Source organism: Athene noctua, chromosome 1 (genome assembly GCF_965140245.1).
Source record: "Athene noctua chromosome 1, bAthNoc1.hap1.1, whole genome shotgun sequence".
Lineage (NCBI taxonomy): Eukaryota > Metazoa > Chordata > Aves > Strigiformes > Strigidae > Athene > Athene noctua.
Window position 1 is genome coordinate 15167825 of NC_134037.1, and position 19037 is coordinate 15186861.

General features: G+C 37.5%; 1 protein-coding gene across 3 annotated transcripts in view; it reads left to right on the plus strand.

Moving 5' to 3' along the window:
* The first annotated feature begins 1751 nt into the window (after positions 1–1751).
* Positions 1752–19037, plus strand: part of NBAS (NBAS subunit of NRZ tethering complex) — a 192291-nt gene continuing 175005 nt past the window's right edge. For all 3 annotated transcript variants that reach the window (XM_074895621.1, XM_074895620.1, XM_074895622.1), the window contains exons 1-9: positions 1752–1904; positions 6289–6343; positions 6955–6991; positions 8805–8882; positions 9964–10011; positions 11089–11132; positions 11527–11660; positions 12411–12544; positions 12662–12760. In XM_074895621.1, coding sequence (XP_074751722.1) covers positions 1761–1904; positions 6289–6343; positions 6955–6991; positions 8805–8882; positions 9964–10011; positions 11089–11132; positions 11527–11660; positions 12411–12544; positions 12662–12760 — 773 coding nt within the window. In that variant the 5' untranslated portion in view covers positions 1752–1760. The remainder of the gene's footprint in view (positions 1905–6288; positions 6344–6954; positions 6992–8804; positions 8883–9963; positions 10012–11088; positions 11133–11526; positions 11661–12410; positions 12545–12661; positions 12761–19037) is intronic.

The window sequence follows — 19037 nt, forward strand, 5'->3', positions numbered from 1 at the left end:
TACCTACTGTTTTCCATTGTGAAACCCATCTTTAATATTTTCTAAGGCAGTTCTCTCATACAGACCCATCTGGCTCCAAGGCCAAATAGATGGCGGCATCTTTGACAATGTAGTTCTCTTGACTACTGTGTTGCAATATGAGTACTGGTTTTGTCCTGGAGTTTTATTTCAAGATCTTTTTTAAAACACTCACTGAGCCCTACTGACTGTTAATTTATGCTGTGGAAATGAGGTGTTGTACAGAGAAAAATACATGTATCTATAGTACTAGACTGCTTGCATCACGATGGCTTCTCATATATTATTAATTCCTTTAGGAGTATCTTCATTCAATGTGCTTCCTTTCTTTCACTATATCTGTCAATCATTATTTTGCTTGCTTTTGGATAAATGACAAATCTAATAATTTTTAAAGATACAGGTATGAACAATCTACAGATTCGACTGTGATTCTGAGAAAATGTGTTTGCAGCAGACCGCAATGTCCATATGTAGTGCTGCTTGTTGGTGTGGAATGCAGAGTTTAATTTACAACAAATATTCTGCAGTTCTTTGAAATTTAGGAACATGATGTTATACTGTTTGTCATTGCTTTATAAGCTACATTTTCAAATACAGCTAAAGAACTGTTATTAAGTAAAGAGACAGACAAAGCATTTTTTTCTCAGTAGCTGTTTCTTCCTGAGGTGCTTCCCAAGTATCCAATACAGCTTTCATATTGCACTGAATCCCTAGTTTCAGAATTTAATTTTTAGATTAACCTAATTCAAGGCTGCATAGCTGCCTACAAGACTAAGAGGCTATTAAATACAAGCTGAAATTAGAGTACAGGAGAGGAAGTGTCAGGGTGTGAGACAATTTTCTTTCAATTTTACAAATGCTTTATAAAGTTGCAGAAAAGAGACTGAAACCTTAGTTCTTTCATAATAATATGTTTATGAATGTTTCATAATAATATGTTTATAAACCAGGCCAATTTTTATCTGCTTGAGAGAACTGAACTCTGTGAGTACAAATGTTGGTAGGACTGAAATACTTAGAAGTTCTACACAACATCATTAAAGTTGGAAGAATACTTTGTGACAAACATGTAACATGTTTTACTCCCCTTTTTTTTTTTTTTTTCCTTTTCACTAAGGGTTTAATTAATACACTCAGGCATTGCCTACATTAGGTGTTCCTTATCCTAACTTTTCTGACTATCAGCTTTCTGGAGGTGTTTCCCTGGGCAGCCCTGTTGAGGCCATGCTAGTGGGGTGGCCATGCTGGCAGGGTGGCCCCGGTGGTGGCACCTTGCTGCTGGGCAGTGGTGGGCACTGGATAAAGGCCTCCAGGTAGCCCTGGGGCAGCAGACAAGCTAAAGGCTCGTCTGTATACGCTCTCTATGGGTGTACATCGTATGTTGTATTGGGTAGCTGTCTCGGTTCTTGCCCCAAAAGTGCGACCCACCCCCCACGGCTTAGGCCGAGGTCTCTGAAGCTGCAGCTGCCGCCCTTCAGAGGAGCCGCTGAGGCGGGGAGGGCTCCTCGGCCTCGCTCTCTTGCCTTCGACTTCGAGCTTCCCCCAGAGCCGATGCCCTTTCAAAGCCGCTCGGGCAAGGAAGGCAACAAGGCGAGGAGCGGCGCCCGGCGCCCTCGGCCGGCGGCAGCGCTGAAGGAGTTAAAGGCCGCCGCCTAGTCGGAGCTGCCGGGCCTTACTGGTTTGGCCTCCGCCGGGCGCCGTCGTCGCTGCGGCGCTGGGTGGGCGGGGGCCGGGCCAGCATGGCCGCCGCCGGCGGGGAGGGCGGCGAAGCGGCGCCGAGAGAGGAGGGGATGGCTGGTGCCGGCGAGGAAAAGGACGGGGAGGAGAATATCCTATACGACCTGCTGGTGAACACCGAGTGGCCTCCGGAGACGGAGGTGCAGGTGCGTGTCACCGCGGCGTGGCCGGGGTGCGGGGGATGGGACCAGCCACGTAGGCGCGGGCGGGAATGCGCCCCTTGTCCCGGGGGCTGGGCGGCCCGGGCCGGGGGGAGGCCGCCGGCCCTGGGGACGGGCTGTTTCTTCCAGGGAGGCTCGCCGGACTGCTCCCTTTGTTCCTGATGGTCACAAGAGCGGGGCCGGCAGTAGGGGCAAACGCGAAAGGTGTTCATGCGGTCACGCTACCCCTGTCATGGTCTCCTGTCATGTAGTTCCAGCACTGTCACCCTTGTTTCTGTCGCCTGGGATGCGTTGAAGTCCTCCTTGCTCGTTACCTCTGAGCAGTGTATACCAGGTTTTACTGTTGAGGTGGTATGAGGGAAGCTGTGATGAAGTCCGGGTCTTGTCTCCAGAAGCAGCTCTACTGAGAGCAGTGGAAGCTGTCCTGGTGAAAACAAGGTCTTTATCGAACTTACCTTGTGTGAGGAAAACTAGAGCCCTCTCTGGACTTGTATGTCAGAATGGTTGCATCTGTGTTTTCATTAGCAGGTTAAAAGAAAAAGGGAAAAAGCACACAAGTGAATGCCAAAGCTTAAAAGATGGGAAAACATTGTTCTTGTATTACATGGTATTTGCTTACTTCTGTCTGTTCTTCTTCATGGGTCAGTGGAAAAGCTGAGGTCTTTCAGGTTTTCCCATGGAACGTGCTGAGCTAGATGCCTCTATGTCTACTCTTGTCTGATTTGGACATAGAGGATGCAAGCATGACATGTGATTTCATTTTTGTCTTGTAGCAGTTTTCAAGTCTACTGCAGTTGTTAATGCACTTCCCACTAAAAGTAGTTTATGGAAATATTTTTACAAAGTTTAATGAGAACATCTGAACAGAGAAGATGTAAAAACATTACAGGTGGAAGAACGCATATACTCATAGTTATTAAAGCCATTCCCATAAAAATATGGTTTTGTTTATTGGAAAGAATTTTTGTTTGATCTGTAAAAAAAAAATAAATCTTTAAATTCCCAGTTGAAGTAACAGGTGTGAGTGTTTGAGAAATACTATTGCAGTATTACCAATTACTAACTTTAGAGATTGCTCATATAGGTGAGTAGACAGTCGTACCTATTTTTATTTAACTGTTTTTTGAGAGATAAGTAGTATTTGTCTCTAGTAACATATGAAAGCGATTTACATGTCTGCAAACCATGAGGAGGACTTAAGTGTGGTGTCACGAGACTGTGTTAAGAGGGCACAGTTCTGACAAGTATCCCTCCTCTTCAGCTGCCATTGATCAACTTACCATACAACCTCAAGAATAGTAAAGGACTGATTAGTACTCATGTAGTACCGAGTACTTGTGTAGATACCAAAGGAGGGGTGAATAGTGTGTCAGTCAAAGCTGAGTGAGGTGTGACATCTGCATTTAGTGGTAACATGCAGGTATGCCATTTTAAAGTGATTGTGGAACCACAGTCTCACGGTCCTCATCTGCCCTGATAGAATTTCTAAGCATCATAGAATTCTGCTTGTCAACTTCATGGAATGGTACAGGGTATTTTAATCTTGGTATTTCTTGCCTATTTATTTTTGAGATCATTCCCATTTTGAATGTCAGAAATAAGAAGGCTTGAAAATGTTACGCTGTATAGTTTGTTGTTTGGATTTACATCCTTATTGAAGACTGTCCATAGCCAAAGAAACTTCTGGTATTCTCCTTACAGTTTTAGTGGGAAATTGATTTTACACTGAGATACGTAGGTAAACAAACAATTTTGTCAACATGATTCAGTTTTTGCCTTAAGATGCCTTAGCAGTGATATCATTTATGTTATTGTCACTTTCCCTTTAGAACATCTGTCTCTTTTTATCCTGGTTTATTCACACTTTTCAGAAAAAGTCGCTACACACTCCCTGCCTTACTTCTCATAGAACTGCGTGGTTTGTAATGACTGAGGTGAGGGGCAGCAGAAAGGGAAAGCAAGCTGAATACTGCTCTGGGAAATTAAATTAAATATCTTCCTGTGCAGTCATCTAGGATACAAAGCAATACCTTAAAACAAATTTTTCACAGGTCTCTATTGACTTTGTTTTATTTTTTTTTTTTGTTACCTCATTTGGGATGATTCATTTTTAATTGCAGAGTGCTGAGCACTTATAACTGTAATTATGACCGTTGGAGGATGACCCCTGTAATGAACACTTAAAGTCATGTTGAATTTGAGACACTAATAAACTGCCATGGATTTCTTAATGTTCTTGAAACTCCAAATTAGCTTTAATTTTAGCTCTTGTTAATATTCTCATTCACCTGTCTTGAATTTCCCAATAATTTTTTTTTTTTTTTTGGGGGGGGTGGGGGGTAAGTAACAGATATTTGTGAAGGATACATCCAAGGAACTGGCAGTGCCAGAGAAGAGAGTGATGTGGAAATCAAGCAGTTTGTATTCAGTTTAGCGATGTGATTGTATATAATGCACTGTTTTGGAACCCCAAACATACAATGAAAATAAAAGGAATTACTGTGTAGTAGATCAGTGAAAATAGTGAACAAGGCAGTGGTTGTGAATGAGGTTGCAGGGGAGGACTTGTGGAATAATTTGTGGAAATACAGGCACACTGAACTTCTCCAGCAGACAAGTACTGTCTATCTGAAATGTATCAAATATATTGCATAATTCTGTGGGCTTTTTTCATTGCCACTTAATGTTTTGAGATTTCCCCAACACCCTCCCTCATACCCCCACCCATAAACTTGCTGGGTGTGCAGTAAAATCCAAAGCTAAATGGGTGTTTTGTCAGTGAGGAAGTTACATAGGTTTTATTTCTGGAATGCTCTAGTAAAGGAGAACTTGAAGTTGTTTTCCCAAATGGGAATGGATTATAAATAAATATATCAGATATGGTAGCCATTGGTGTTGCTGAGGTGATAGGAATATATTATAGAAATTATAACTCAGGTGTTCAGAGTTTAATAGTCAATCAACTTAGTGAAGGGTTTAAGATGTGTGGAATAGGAGCCTGTAGTTGACACTCAGGAGTGGACACTAAGAATATTACAAAATTTCTAAAGAGATATAAGCAATATTTGGGAATGTTTTTCTTGGGAAGTTTTCTTAAGTCAAAAACTTTAACAGGCTCTGTTTCTGACTTCCCTAGGAAATTACACCTCTTCCAAGGTACTATGATAGCTGTAAGAAATAATTTATGCTCTTGCTTATCTTACTGCAATGCCTCGTTATTTCCTGGTTGATCAACTTGAATTTGGAAGATTATCTGTTAGTACAGCTGTGTTGTCTTCTTGCATTCTGTGAGATGACAGCCTGATTACTTGAAAGACTATTTCTGGATTGCAAATTTTACATAGAAAACTGCTAATCTTTATTTCAAAAAAAATTTGGGAGCCCAAATTTTTTTAAAAATATTGACATACTCCGGAATTTTGATACGTTTGTGTATCTTTCGGTGTTTGCTACTCTGTAACTTGGAGTGGGAGGCCTGAGTATTTCAGTTAGCAATAATGATCCGCTCTACGTATTCTGTACTGAAGGGAAGAGAAAATTCATTCATTACCTACTCTGATGCTCAGTCTGTGTTGTTCTAATATTTTCACTAGAGAAGTATAAGTGTGACTACACATTTTGAAGATTTGTGTGTGATGCCTTCATTATTGGTTATCTTTCTTGTTTTTGCAGTTTAATCCCTTTTTCCTACTTTCTTATTGGCAAATACTTTTACTACTTCTTATAGCTCAGAATATACATTGTATGTTGTTTTGTATTTCCTTTTTCTGTGTTGGGAGAGTGCTTTCATTTATATAGTAAGTGTGGTTGTTCCCCTCTGCCTTAAGTAGAGCAGGACTGCTGGAAAAGCTGTGTGATGTGGTATGGAGTAGAGGTAGGTGATCTGAGCGGCTGTGTTAGCTCGTATAAATTGATATAAAGAGCTTTTCAGGTTTTCGTTTTTCTTAATATTTATGAAACTTTCATGAGCAGTCTTTATATATTAGCATAATATGTTGAACATCAATTGTTTCAACAACTTCTGGGCATTACAGGTCAATCTGGCATTCATTTGACATAGAAAGAATGACTTATAATACCTTACAGGAGAACATAATCAGAAGTCAGTGTCTTTTGTTACTGCCCAAAGACCAAGGCAAAGTTGAATCAATAGACAATCTATAGTGCATTATATTACATCTTGGCACTTAAAATATTTGGTTTTACAGCCTGTTTTAGCTTATGCAGTGAAATTACTCAATATATGAAGTTGTGACTAATAGAAGATGCATAAAGAACTTGTAGGGTAGCAGGCAACTTAATTAGTGAATATATGTATGAATGTTGTATTTAAGTTAACGTATAACAGTGACTGTTATTGTATTTGCAGCCAAGAGGAAACAGAAAACATGGTGCATCATTTATCATCACTAGAGCAATTACAGGTAAATATGACTTGTTCTTATGTTCATGACTCATAAGAATGATGTGTGAATTGCTTGTAAAATTTACAATTTCTGGAATTTAGGATGGCTAGTGTAATGGAAACAGAGTATAGGGTGTTTTTTCTGGTTATCAGTATCACCGTGTTATTTTTATATATTTTTTGTGTTGTTTTTTTTTTTTTAATGTCTCTCTTAGCTTAGTGGTCCAAACTAATAAACCCTACATCTAAGAAGTTTAGAACCTCTGTTGTGTTTTGCAAAATGTTTGTTGAGGTTTTTCTCTACCAGCTCTTTCATTGGGCTGCTTGCTAGTTAGACAATTCCATAAGGAAGCATTGCATTCTGACTATATTACATTGCCATTCAACACTTGCACTAACAATTTTATTTTCATCCAGTAGGAATTTTTCCTAGAATTTCCACAAACATGTAGGGATTTTTTGATCTGCCATTTGCACTGACTCTAATATAAGAATTCATTGGACAAGGATAGAAGTTTTTTTCCTTAATACCTTTTTCTTTTGTGAGAATTTCTAAGATTCTGTGTGCAGTAAGCACGTGAGTGTTTTAAAACTGCTGGAGATGTAATTGTTGCCTCTTTTTCATTGTAGGTCCTGCATTGTTTTTACTTCGGTACATCTGGTACAGGTAGGTTTGAAAATAGTGTTTAATCTTTTTATTTGGTAATATTTTTATAGCTTTTTGATTTGATGGAAAGTTATTTTTAATGAGAGTAGAATTGAACACTTCTTCAGAATATTGTTCCAGCAATGCTTAGAATATTTTCTTTTCATAAGTTTAAGTTGTAACCACTTGAGTTGCAGCTGAAGCCTATCTAGGAAAGAGTTTGTGTATACTAGTTTGACTTTTATCAGAAGCCTAAATAAATTTGTAGTTGGAACACCATCTTTCTCAAAATAATCATATTTGTCTTCCCCACTGCTAGCTGAGATACTGCAAATGAGTATGGCTATTTTCTTAATCCTCGATGACAGATGTGATGGCATGGCAGGATTTATTTCCTTTGGAGTAATAATTTGGATTTTTTTTTTTTCTTGACAATTCAAACTGTCATACAAAAAGCTTGATAACTAGTTGAGCAACACTCATACCATTTATAAATTTAACCTCTGATTTAAAAGGAACTTAAACAATCCCAGAAACATGTTGGGGGAAATACAGTGTTCCTGGAGAATTTCAGCTCTATGAAATTCTATCTACTCTGTTGATGCACTTGGCAGGTTTGAAGATATCAGTTCTCCCTTTTTAAGGGTATTCTGTTAGTTTTGAGATATATGGAAAGGGACATTAATGTGGCTCCCTGTGAAACAATTCTATATTTGAATTCAGCCTGCAGTGCGGTTTTCCCTATTGCTAGTGTTCTACTTTGTTTTGCCCCACTCCCCACTCCACCAGCTTTTTTTTTTTTTTTTTTGTGGGGTAGTGTTTAGGGGCTTCATACCATCGTGTAAGTCTAGTTGTAATAGTTCAGTTGCAAAGAGAATGAATTTATTTTTCTTGATAGTCATATTTAAAGTCTGATTTATGGCTTTTACAATTCTATAAAATTTATATCTACATATAAATATATTTATATATAAATATTCATATATAAAAAGACGATTTATAATTTATTATTCAAGTTGCTATTTTCATGTATTTAATAAAATTTGGGTGGGAGCTTGGGAGGCCTCTGGTTTAAAGCCCTGCTAAAAGCAGGGAGGACATGGAGTTCTGACTGGATTCCTTAAAGCTCTGTCCAGCTAGGTCTTGAAAAGCTTAAAGGATGGAGATCCCAAAGACTTTCTGCACAGCCTGTTCCAGCACCTGACTGTCTTCATGGTGAAGAATTCTTTTCTTTGTGTCAGCTTGGAACCTCCTCTGTTTTAGAATTGCGGAATCATTTAGATTGGAAAGACCTTTAAGATTATAAAGTCCAACTGGTAACCTAGCACTGCCAAGTCCACCATAGGATTGATCACAGTTTCTTGTGCTTCTGCCATGAGCCTCAGTGGCTCCCATCTTCATGGTAACCTCCTGGGTATCGGAGAGCTGCTGTTTGGTCCCCCTGAAGCCCTGCCTTCCTCAGGCTAAACAAGTACAACTCCCTCAGCATGTCCTTGTAGGGCAAGTGCTCAAGTTCTCTGACCCTCTTGGTGGCCCTCCAGTTTATTGGTGGTGTTCTTGTAATGGTGGGGCCGAAAACTGGTTGCTGCCCAGAGTATGAAGAGTGGTGAGTTGATAATCAGGTCCCTTAATACATGGTTTCTTTCTGTTAGTATGCATAAGGTGGTTCTTACCTTGTCTTTGGCAGGGTGCAGTGTTGATTCATGTTCAGTTGCTAAAATCTCCCAGGTGATTGATAGTTGCCTTTAAAGCTAAGTCATCTGGCATGTGTATTTCAGGTACTGCTTTTGTTAGGTGTATATTCTGATTTAGTCTAATATTTTTGTTATTTCAGCCCTGCAAAGTTTTCTCTGCCCACTGGACTGGTTCGTCTAGTTAATAAGCAGATCAACTGGCACCTAGTGCTTGCAAGGTAACCAGCTTACATGCTTTTCCATTTTGGGCAGTAGTGAATGTATTAATCTCTCCTTCTGCCACTGTCCACTTTGGTAACAATGCTGAGTTAATATTGCACTAAAGTCAGGTTACTCTTTTTGGTCAAGAGAAATACTGGAGGCTTTCACAGGTGGCCTTAGGAAAGGTCAGTCTGCTACCTGGGGTTTTCCACGCTGCTTTCCTTCATTTAATGCATCTCTCACTGAGATCTGAGTGTCCTTTTAAGTTTTGAGGCTAAGTGGCTTGCAGTGCGGTTGTTCTCAAACTCAAACACTGAATTTGATCAGTGAAAGACCTCTAACTTGACCAGATATGTAATATAAATTGCTTATTTTAAAATTTGTGGAAAGTGAATGCATACCCTCAAAACTTGTCTGTTATTGTATGTATAGAGGAGAAGTGAGAGTTCCAAGGCTAGAACCAGCTGCTCTGCAGTAATTTTAGCAGCATCAATGAGATCACTGGCTTTTAAAAATAAGCATAAATATGTACAGAAAAATGGTTCAATGACATAAAGGTAGTATGTAATGTTTTAGTTTATTATGTATTATTGCTGAACATGATCAGTGGTTCAAGCAAGATCCCTGTACTGTTGAGTGATTCTTTGAGGGAAATGATGATCCTTTTTGATGCACAGCATGCCAGTTGGAATGTTGTGTTACGTACAAAGACAGAAGACCTGCTCCTAAGGAGATGATGTAACTTACTTAAGTGTGATAGCTGTACATTCCAGATAAAGCAATACATAGTTTTAGATAATCACTGTTATAAAATTATCCATAAGTAACATCTGATTCTGACCTCTCCTGCAGCAAGATTTTAGACATTTGTTCTATTTTCTTAGTGCCACTAGAAAAGAGTGACAGATACATTTCAGTGACATGAAGAGAATCTTCTTGAAGTGCTTTTTTTTGGTATAAAAATTAGTGTTTCCTGGTTTGTTTTCATTTATGAAAGATGAGATTTATATCTAACCTTACAGAAAAGCACCTAGAGCTCTGATGCCCATTCTGTAAGGACGAGACTTTAAATGAACTTTCACACCTTGTCTTTTTCAGCAATGGTAAATTGTTGGCAGTTGTTCAAGACCAATGTGTAGAAATAAGGTAACTCAATATTATTTACTGCTTCATGACCAGAGTTGTGGAGTTTTGAGAATGGGGTTCTAGATATTTACTAACTGTACTTTCAAAGATTTTTTTTCTGGAATGTTATATTTTGTGAAAATAATCTACGGAATAATCTTAAAATATATTATTACATAGAAAGCAGAAGCCTTCTATTTCTTCTTAGTTCTTGGCCATTCCCTGTTAAAAAAAAAAAAAGCTTGCTCTCAAAGACCTCCACAATTATAAGTGTTATATGTATATAAAGTATCTATTTGTATATCTTTATATTTTTCAAGATGTGAAAGAAAAGCAGTCAAGATGCTTCAAAATACTAAGCCTAAATTATGGTCTTTCTAACCTTTACCTTTCTGTTACCCCAAGAAATTATCTCGTAATAAATGGGACAAGGAGCTAGTATTCTGCTTCTCTGTAGAGTAGCTGGCATGTATAATACTTCACCTTATTTTACAAGTAATGTGGATTGCCGTAAAGACAGATGCTTTCCCTTTTTCTTCTGCTCTTTAACAACAAGCTCTCCTTTACCAGTTCAAGAACACATTTAGCTATAGAACAAATCTTGATTGTGTTTACTTGCTTCACAAAAATCCATTTACTAGAAGGTCAGACCTTCTATTTATATGTAAAAGAAGCAAGTGTATGAAAATTGTTCAATCAGAAGTGGTGTGAGCACCATAAATGTCAGCTTATAGACTATAAAATAAATCACATATTTCAACTGTATTAATGTAACTATATTCTTGCATTGCTTCTAAAATTTTTTTTTCCTAAAGTTAGATGCTAAAGTTCTGAAATGCTGCTATCCTATTCTGAACAACATTACTACTAAAAGAGGGTTATTAGTATTTATGTGTTGGGAGGAAGGTTTCTAAAATACTACTGCTAGTTACTGTAACTGCCTAAGGATAAAGGCTACTGTCTGCCTTTTTGAAGTAGTTGTTAAATACATGCAGGTCTTTGAATTGTGCACTAGAGCATTTTTATAGTGTTCTATTTATTCTGGAAAATTGAATAGTTTTTTTTTTTCTTATTTAAACCATGAGCCTTCTTCTGCAGGTCTGCAAAAGATGACTTTGGATCCATAATTGGAAAATGTCAAGGTATACAGTACAGCAACCTCTACATCATTATGTCATCATTTATTATTCATGCATTGCTAAATGGTGGTGTTGGTTTACTTTAAAGATAGTGTTGTAACTTAAAATCATTGGGAAGAATCTTAATAATTTTGCTTTGTGACTGGCTTCTTTACCCTCCTTTCCTCTCTTCTTTTCATGATGACGAACATATAAAACCTGAATCTGAAATGAAATGATAGTTAAAATTAATGGGTCTGGGAGACATAGCAGGTGGAGGCGGTGTTTATTTTTTTCTTCGAGCTAAGCTTGTAATGGTGGTAGGTACCCTGAATTTTTTGATGCTGTTGACTTTTTGTTCTGTTTAAGGGGTTATATTTATATTTAATTTTTAAATAACTTTCTTCCTTTTTCATAGTGCCAAAGGATCCTAACCCTCAGTGGAGGCGAGTGGCATGGAGTCATGATTGTACGTTACTTGCTTATGCTGAAAGCACTGGAACAGTGAGAGTGTTTGACTTAATGGGTAGTGAGCTTTTGGTCATTTCACCGGTAAGTGCTCTCTTAGATTAAATATGAATATATTAGAACTTTTTGTAAGGATAAAGAATAATTTCCACTCTGGCCTTTTTTTAATCATGGCTCACTCTGGTATAAAGGCTTACGGTGTCAATACAATGCACAAATGTACCATAAAGTGATTATCATATGATGGGTGTATTATAGTTGTGTAGCACTTGCAAAGCATATCGATTGTGCTGTTGTATCTAGTCAGAATTTTCATCTTTCTTTTATATTTCTTAGAGTTGTGATAGATCTGCAGTAAATCAGATTGTGAAAGTATAGAAACACCTAGTTAGTATATGTGCAAATAATTAGTTTGTAGTAGTAGCTTACAAATGTGCAGCTTATATACAGTCACTTATAAATCAAGAAATATTGCTGATAACAGCAATATGAGGATTTTTTTTTTTTTGTGGTATGAAAACAGATAATTATTGTTGTCTTGCCCCACACAGTATATTTAATATTTTATATATTCCAAGGTTATATTAAACCTTTTGGGAAGGTGGCTTAGTGTATTTCTGTAGTATATTACTAGAAAGTATTAAGATTTCTTCGAAACCAAGATAAAAGGAAGTGCATTTTGTTACTAATACAGACTATGAAACTTTTTTTTAATACATTTTATACACTGTAGTAAGTTGAACTTCCTAGTTCTTTCAGTAATGAAGACACTTTCTTTTCTTTTTTTTTTTTAAATGCTCCTCTCTCAATGTCTGTCTGCATTTTTGGGTAAAGACAGCAAGTTTTCCAGGAGATCTGAGTTATGCTATTGCTGGATTGATATTTCTAGAATACAAAGCAAGTGCTCAATGGTCAGCCGAACTGCTTGTTGTTAATTTCCGTGGAGAACTGAGAAGTTACCTTGTAAGGTGAGCATAATTTTTTCTCTTGCTTTGAGAAGGCACAGTGAACTTCAAAGGACTTCTCTTCACACTTTAAAGAAAATAAATCTGAAATAAAGTATACGTTTCTTTCCCTATACTTAGTGTTGGAACAAATCAAAGCTTTCAAGAAAGTCATAGTTTCAGCTTTAGCAGCCATTACACCCATGGAATAACTACTGTCATCTATCATTCTGGTCACAGGTAAGTGTTCTGTTTGCTACCTGCCAATAATACAGAGATTATGAACAAAAGTGGCAAAGTAACACGGAAGTGTTTTGGATAAGGAGGTGGAGGGGAAAAAATATTTTAATATTGGTATGTAGTGAACCAGTAAAAAAAAGTCATGTATCGTACCTGTGAAAGAAACGCTAGTTGGTGACCTCACTTTGCTAGCGTATAATGAAAATCAAGTTAAGTTCTTTACTGTTTGAGTACCTTGTATAAGCAGCATATTTTAGAATGGCAGGAATAGCTTAAAAAGATGTTTCTGAATTTTATAGGAATAAATGATGATGTATAAGTTTCATTGATTTTTTTTTTTTTTTTTTTTTTTTTTTTGTCAGTATTGATTTCTGAACTTGGCCATCCATTTTTCCCTAGTTTTCTGACCTTAACTGCCAGGCTTTGGTATTTGGAGTTGTTTTGTGATTAATTTTCTCTTAGTAATGTGTTGGGTACAGATAACAGACTTGAAAGATGGACTAATTGACTGCCTGCTCTTGAACCAGATATAGTTAGAGTAGGTCCTGGTCAGCCAATTGCTTATGTTAAAAAATGTGTCTACTTCTTTAATATCTATTTGTTATATTGTAAGATAAACCAAGCAACTTATTTGTCTATTTCTCTTCAGCTCTAGGGACTAAACATCCTTTTAGATATTTTTCTTCTATTAGATCTACTAGGATTGAATTTGTCAGCACAGTATGTTTTGCCCCTGTATTGTTCCAAATGAAAATTAGGTTTGGCTGTAGAATGCTAGAAGAAACTTACTGTTTAAAAACTTGTGCTTATTCTTCAGTGTCATATCTATCTTAGGAAAGAAATGGTTATTAATGAGAAGTAGTGTTGTTGTTCTACTTTGAGATTAATTTTTAGTATGGTTTCTTCTTTCTGCTGAGTTCATATTTAGTAATTTCGCATAATACTCAGTGTACTAAATCTGGAGTTTTGAGGTAATAGGTGTGGGTTATGGAGCTTTGGTAGCGCTATCTGACCAGACAACAGAAATTACTCATTCTTTCTTTTGATCAGACCAGGGTTAATGGTTATTGACACTTGTTTCCAGAGTTACCTTTTCTGCTCCTAATACAGGGAAGTAGACTGATACTAACAGTGAGTGTTGCAGAGAATATTGGTTAATATTAAAGTATAGTCAAATAATTAGGCTGACAGTTATAAGATGGATGTGTTTGCTTTTCCTTCTTGTTGCATTTCTGAGTAAATGATGTCAGAAATGTTAAACTTTAATAATGGATGAACCTATTATCAAGAAAATACATAGAAAATCAGCTGACATAAGTCAGCTAAACAGTATGGACATTGCTTTTTGTGTGCTAATGGTAGCTTCTTGCCACAGAACTTTAAAAGGGGAGAAGGGGGAAAAAACGGCAAACATTTCAAGTGTTGTTTTCCTTCTTTCCTCCCACCTCCAATAGAAGTAATGGCTTTGGTTTTCCTCCTATTCTTGTAAGATCTCAGGTTAATGTTTTTCAACTTGATATTAGTGTGAAGTAGAAGTGTAGGAGACAGTGCTGGTTTTGTGTTTAGAACAGTTTATTCAGAATATTGGTAACTAAACTTATCTTTTTATGGAAGCTTATGGTTGGCATTTATTCTTTTTTAATTATCTATTCCATATTTTTAAGGGAGAGAAATGCCCTTTCCTTACATGAAAAGATGTGGTTATATCTGCTGCTGAAGTAATTAGGTTTGTGTAATCTGTGTGACATACACATGCAGGAATTATTTGTTTTTACCAGGAAATATTATGATTTATTCCATGAAAATAACAGGGGACTCCACCTGACTATTCTTATCCTACCACTTGCTGCTTGTGCAGCCAGTTGACTTGCTTAGTACAGTTGAAGAATTGATGCTTGAAAGAATGCACAATTGGGTCGAATGGATGGAAAGCAGAAAGAACTGATGTTTTGCTCTTCATGTATGCAAATCTTTTCTGTTCTGAATTTACTCTGGTAGAAAACTTCTAAATTTGACATTAGAGAATTCTAAATTCATGAGCAGAGTCTCTTGCTGAAATTGTCTTGTTATCCAAAAAATCCCCAGAAGGAGTTGAAGGGAGGCAGTTTTCTTAAATTGTGAACACTTTGGAGTTTTCGTTTTCAGTAGTGTGATCTTTGATCACTTAGCAAAGTTCAACTTTGTCATTTTGTGCTTTCTTGCATTTTATTTAGTTTCAGATAGTGAAAGTTACACTAGTCTGTCTACACAGCTTGTAAGCCTTGACTTACTGTACTCTATATTACTATGTATTTGCTCATTACCTATTATAGTGCAATAAAATAGCACTTAAGAACTTAATACACTTTTTTTCAACTAGATGTATGGTAATTGCAAAGAGAATATGTCAGTAGGGAATGTATCTGAATCTGTAGGAAAACTTGAAAAAAATAGCTTCGGGGAATAAATCTAAATGAGTTTCACTGCTGTTGAAAATTGATATATACATTTATTTAGATGCCTAATGTTAGTGTTATGTGATCCAGCCTTCATCTATGATGGAATTTGTGGTGCGCTTCAGGTGATAAAACTTAAATGTCTGCTTCAGTGTGAACTCTCTGTAGGCTCTAGTGGAAGGTTCAACACATGCTTGAGTATCTTAATCTGCAGCTGAATATCTTTGGGGTTATCAGCAATTGCTAGAGAAAATGTTTGATATTAGAGCCTAAAATTTGTGATTACTATAGGAGATCAAGAGTTTTAGATTCAGTTGGAATTTGCTCGTTGTACGAAAATTGATGAGAGAAGAATTGTGTAGAAGTCTCAAGCTTTTCTTGGATGCTGCAATTGAACTTTCTGTTCTTGACACCATTATTCTACCAGTTATCTTCAGCCCAACTTTATGGAAACCTTTGAAATAGAGTACAGTTGAGCTAGTGTAAGGGCAGCCATGTTTTTGAGAGTGGAGTGGCCTCTGGAGATGATCTAATCCATTGCCCTTCACAGCAGGGCCAACTAGAGCAGATTGCTTGGACTCATGTCCCTGCATTTCTCTATCCTCCCTTACGAGTGTGGACTGTGTCAAGGCCTGTGGTGTGCTGGGGTATCTGCTCCAGTGGGCGCTGAGAACTGAGCCTGGTGGTGTGTCACCACAGTTGCTGAGGTCATGTACAGAGAGAGTTTCTGGCCATCATTTTCTACAAACTGCTGCATCTGTTGGCTGGGCTCTAGACCTGGCACTTATATAGGTCTTTTTCTAGGACTTGCTGAAAGAGTTCTTGACCCTTACTAATCAGGAGTCAGAGAGAACAAAAGCTCAAAGCACCCTTTGATCAGGGACAGCTGGCAGAGCATGTTAGAAGCTTCTAGAGCTTGTTAGCGAGTGCTTCTTGGCAATGGCAGGCATGTGAAATTCCTTGAAAACTTCCCAGGTGTCCTCTGATGATCCCAGAAGTATGTAGAAGATTAAGAGGATCTAGAAACAGAGCCCAGAAACTGTTGTGCAAACTGTTGCATGCTAGCTATTGTCTGTGTAGAAAGCATATACAAGAACAAAATTATTTAAGATTTTAACATTTTAAGTACTAAAGGATGTTGCATTGATCTTGATGTCCACAACACTATGATTAACTACTTAGAAGGGAAATTTTTGTCTACTATTCTGACCCATGCAGAGTGGCATAAAACTACAGCTGATATGGTATGATTTAAGAACACAAGCCTTTGGCCAGGAAAAGTAGTTTTTCACATTACTGGGACAAAAAAAAAAGTGCTTGGCATGGTATCTTCTTCTTCAGACTGAGACTAACTGAAACAAGAAAAAACCTCTCCTGTTGCTGCTTCCAGTCTACCTGTCAACTTGTTATTTTGGTGTTGTCTCTTGTGTAGTCCTGAAAAAGTAATTGGTAAACAAGGCTAGATCTTTGCTGAGGCTCTCCAGAGTATCTTTCATTTTCTTTTGATGCCAGTTGTGTTGTTCATCTTAAAATTTTAAGAAGCTTTTCAGAGAGCAAAATGAAACAGCAGGGGCAGAAACTATTAAGTACTTGCTGCCACGAATTTCTCTGTGGTCCTGGGAAAAGACTTTTTGTCTTGAGGTCATGTGTTTTGTGTGTTTGTCTAAACTGATACGACATCTTCATTCTAGCTGTCATTGAGTTTCATTTATGCTAAAAGATATTTCTGAATTACAAAAACGTTGCACTGTGACAGTTTTTCCAAAACTTCTTCAAAAATATCTATCTTGATGGAGTTTTTAAGAGCTCCTTTAGGTAGTTTTGGAGCTATGCTGTCACTATTATTGACAATTCTTGTCTTAGTCTTTGTGCTACTGTCTTAGTTACCTCTGGCACAGTGTGGTCAATTGTAATTGAGTTCTAGTCACTGTTGCTGTTGAAATTTTTAATTCAGTGGCATGTTGCAATGGAAGCTGGAGTTTATGGAAGAATTTAGGTGCCTATGGAGGGACAAGATGATAGATAAATTGTGCCTTCTAGATAGATTTTGCCTACTGCCCCTTGGTTATCAGGAATTGACAGCTGTGTTGTAGCGATTTCATGAAGTTCTTGTTTATTGTTTTGGAATTTAATTTTTTTTTAAAAGTTTTCATCATGGTCAGGTTGTGAAAGAGATACATGTGAAACTTATTTTATGTGATAAAAGAAGTTAGGAAATTAATCCCTTTACATGTAATGATTGAACTTGCCAGCATCTTTCAGAGTTTTAAGGTGTGATTTCATGTTGACTTATATTAGACTCGGATGTGAGTACCTTAGGAAGTTTATTCTTGATTAGCTAAAATGAACATTAATTGCATCATGAACAACAAGGTAGATAAGTATGTTGCCCTAAAACCTATATGAGCTGTTAGAACGAATTTAATGTGGTGTGTTATGTCTCAGGTGAAAGTCCATTTGTTAGGTAGAGCTATGTACTGCAAGATATTTGAAAATTTGTTACTTCAGAGGAACCTTAAAAACAAGGAAAAACTAGGAAGCATGTCAAAGATGGGTTTTGTATGAGTTGAGGGCAGCTCTTACCTTCTTTGACCAGTGATAGTGTGTCAGCCTTCTCCGATAGAATGTTCGTAGGCAGAGGAAAGTTGCAGGATGGAAACATCAGAAAGAAGGAAAATCAAAAATATGAAGAAGGGAAACAAGCAAATGGATTATTAAGGGACAGACATTTAATCTGTGGAATTTTTCTGTTTCCAAGTATGCTTTTCCCCAGTAATCAGCAGAAAATTTGATATTAAATAGTTTATGTAGTTCTGACAACTGTGTTGTTTTCTGGTAGCTGTTTCCCATGTTTCTGAAGGATTGATGATGTTCTCTCCAAGCCTTCCTTGGTTAAAGTCACTGTCTGGGTTCAGCTAGGATAGGGTTAAGTTTCCCCAGCAGAGAGGGGGAAGGGATCTCCAGCCGGGTTATTCATACTATGCTGATGTCAGGTCTGGGTGTGGGAGCACGGGAACTTTTTCCTTTGTGGCTTTGGTGAGGGGGAGCACGGGGCTGTCTGTAACCATTGTGGTATTTCTCTGTATATCTTTTGTCTTGCTTACTGTTATTGCTGTTTATTGTTGTTATCATTGCTACTGTTGTTGTTCAGATTGTTTATCACACTGTTGTATTCAATTTCTTCTTATTTTAACCCGGGGTTTGTGCCCTACTTGTGTCTGAGGGTGGGGGAGGGGCAACGGCAACGTGGTCTCTTGTCCTGGCAGGGCCTAAACCAACACAGTCACTTTTTTCATGTAAGAATAACAAATTGTTCAAGTAGTTTTTTAGTATTTGTTGATGTCCCAAAGTGAAATGAAATTAAACTTGCTATGTTGTCCTGCTTGTTGCTTCTGATTTCTTCAGTTGCTTGAGTTTGGAATTGCTTAAATAATATGGTTTTCCATGTCTGTCTTTCCATCATTATTATTTTTAACCAACTCCCATAGTCATTAAGCGTCCTGGTACCAGAGACACCCTCAGACTGAGCTTGTGCTTAGCATGACTGGCAGAACAAAGTACTCTTCCTAGTATTTTGGGTTAAAGTCATGTCTTGGTAAGTTCTCCCAAGTTCCTGTCCAAATACTTACTTGAGAATTGTCTGACCATTTGACCAGAATGGACAACCATTATCAAAACCAAGCAGTTGGTGTTGATTGGCAACTGTTAAAATGTAAAGCAACTTGGGTTGCTTTAAGATGTAAAGATTGTGGCATGAAAGACTTAATGCAGTCTTGTATTATCATCTTATTCAGAAAAGAGGTATGCGCTGTGAGAGTTATTTGGTATTTTAATACTGGGAT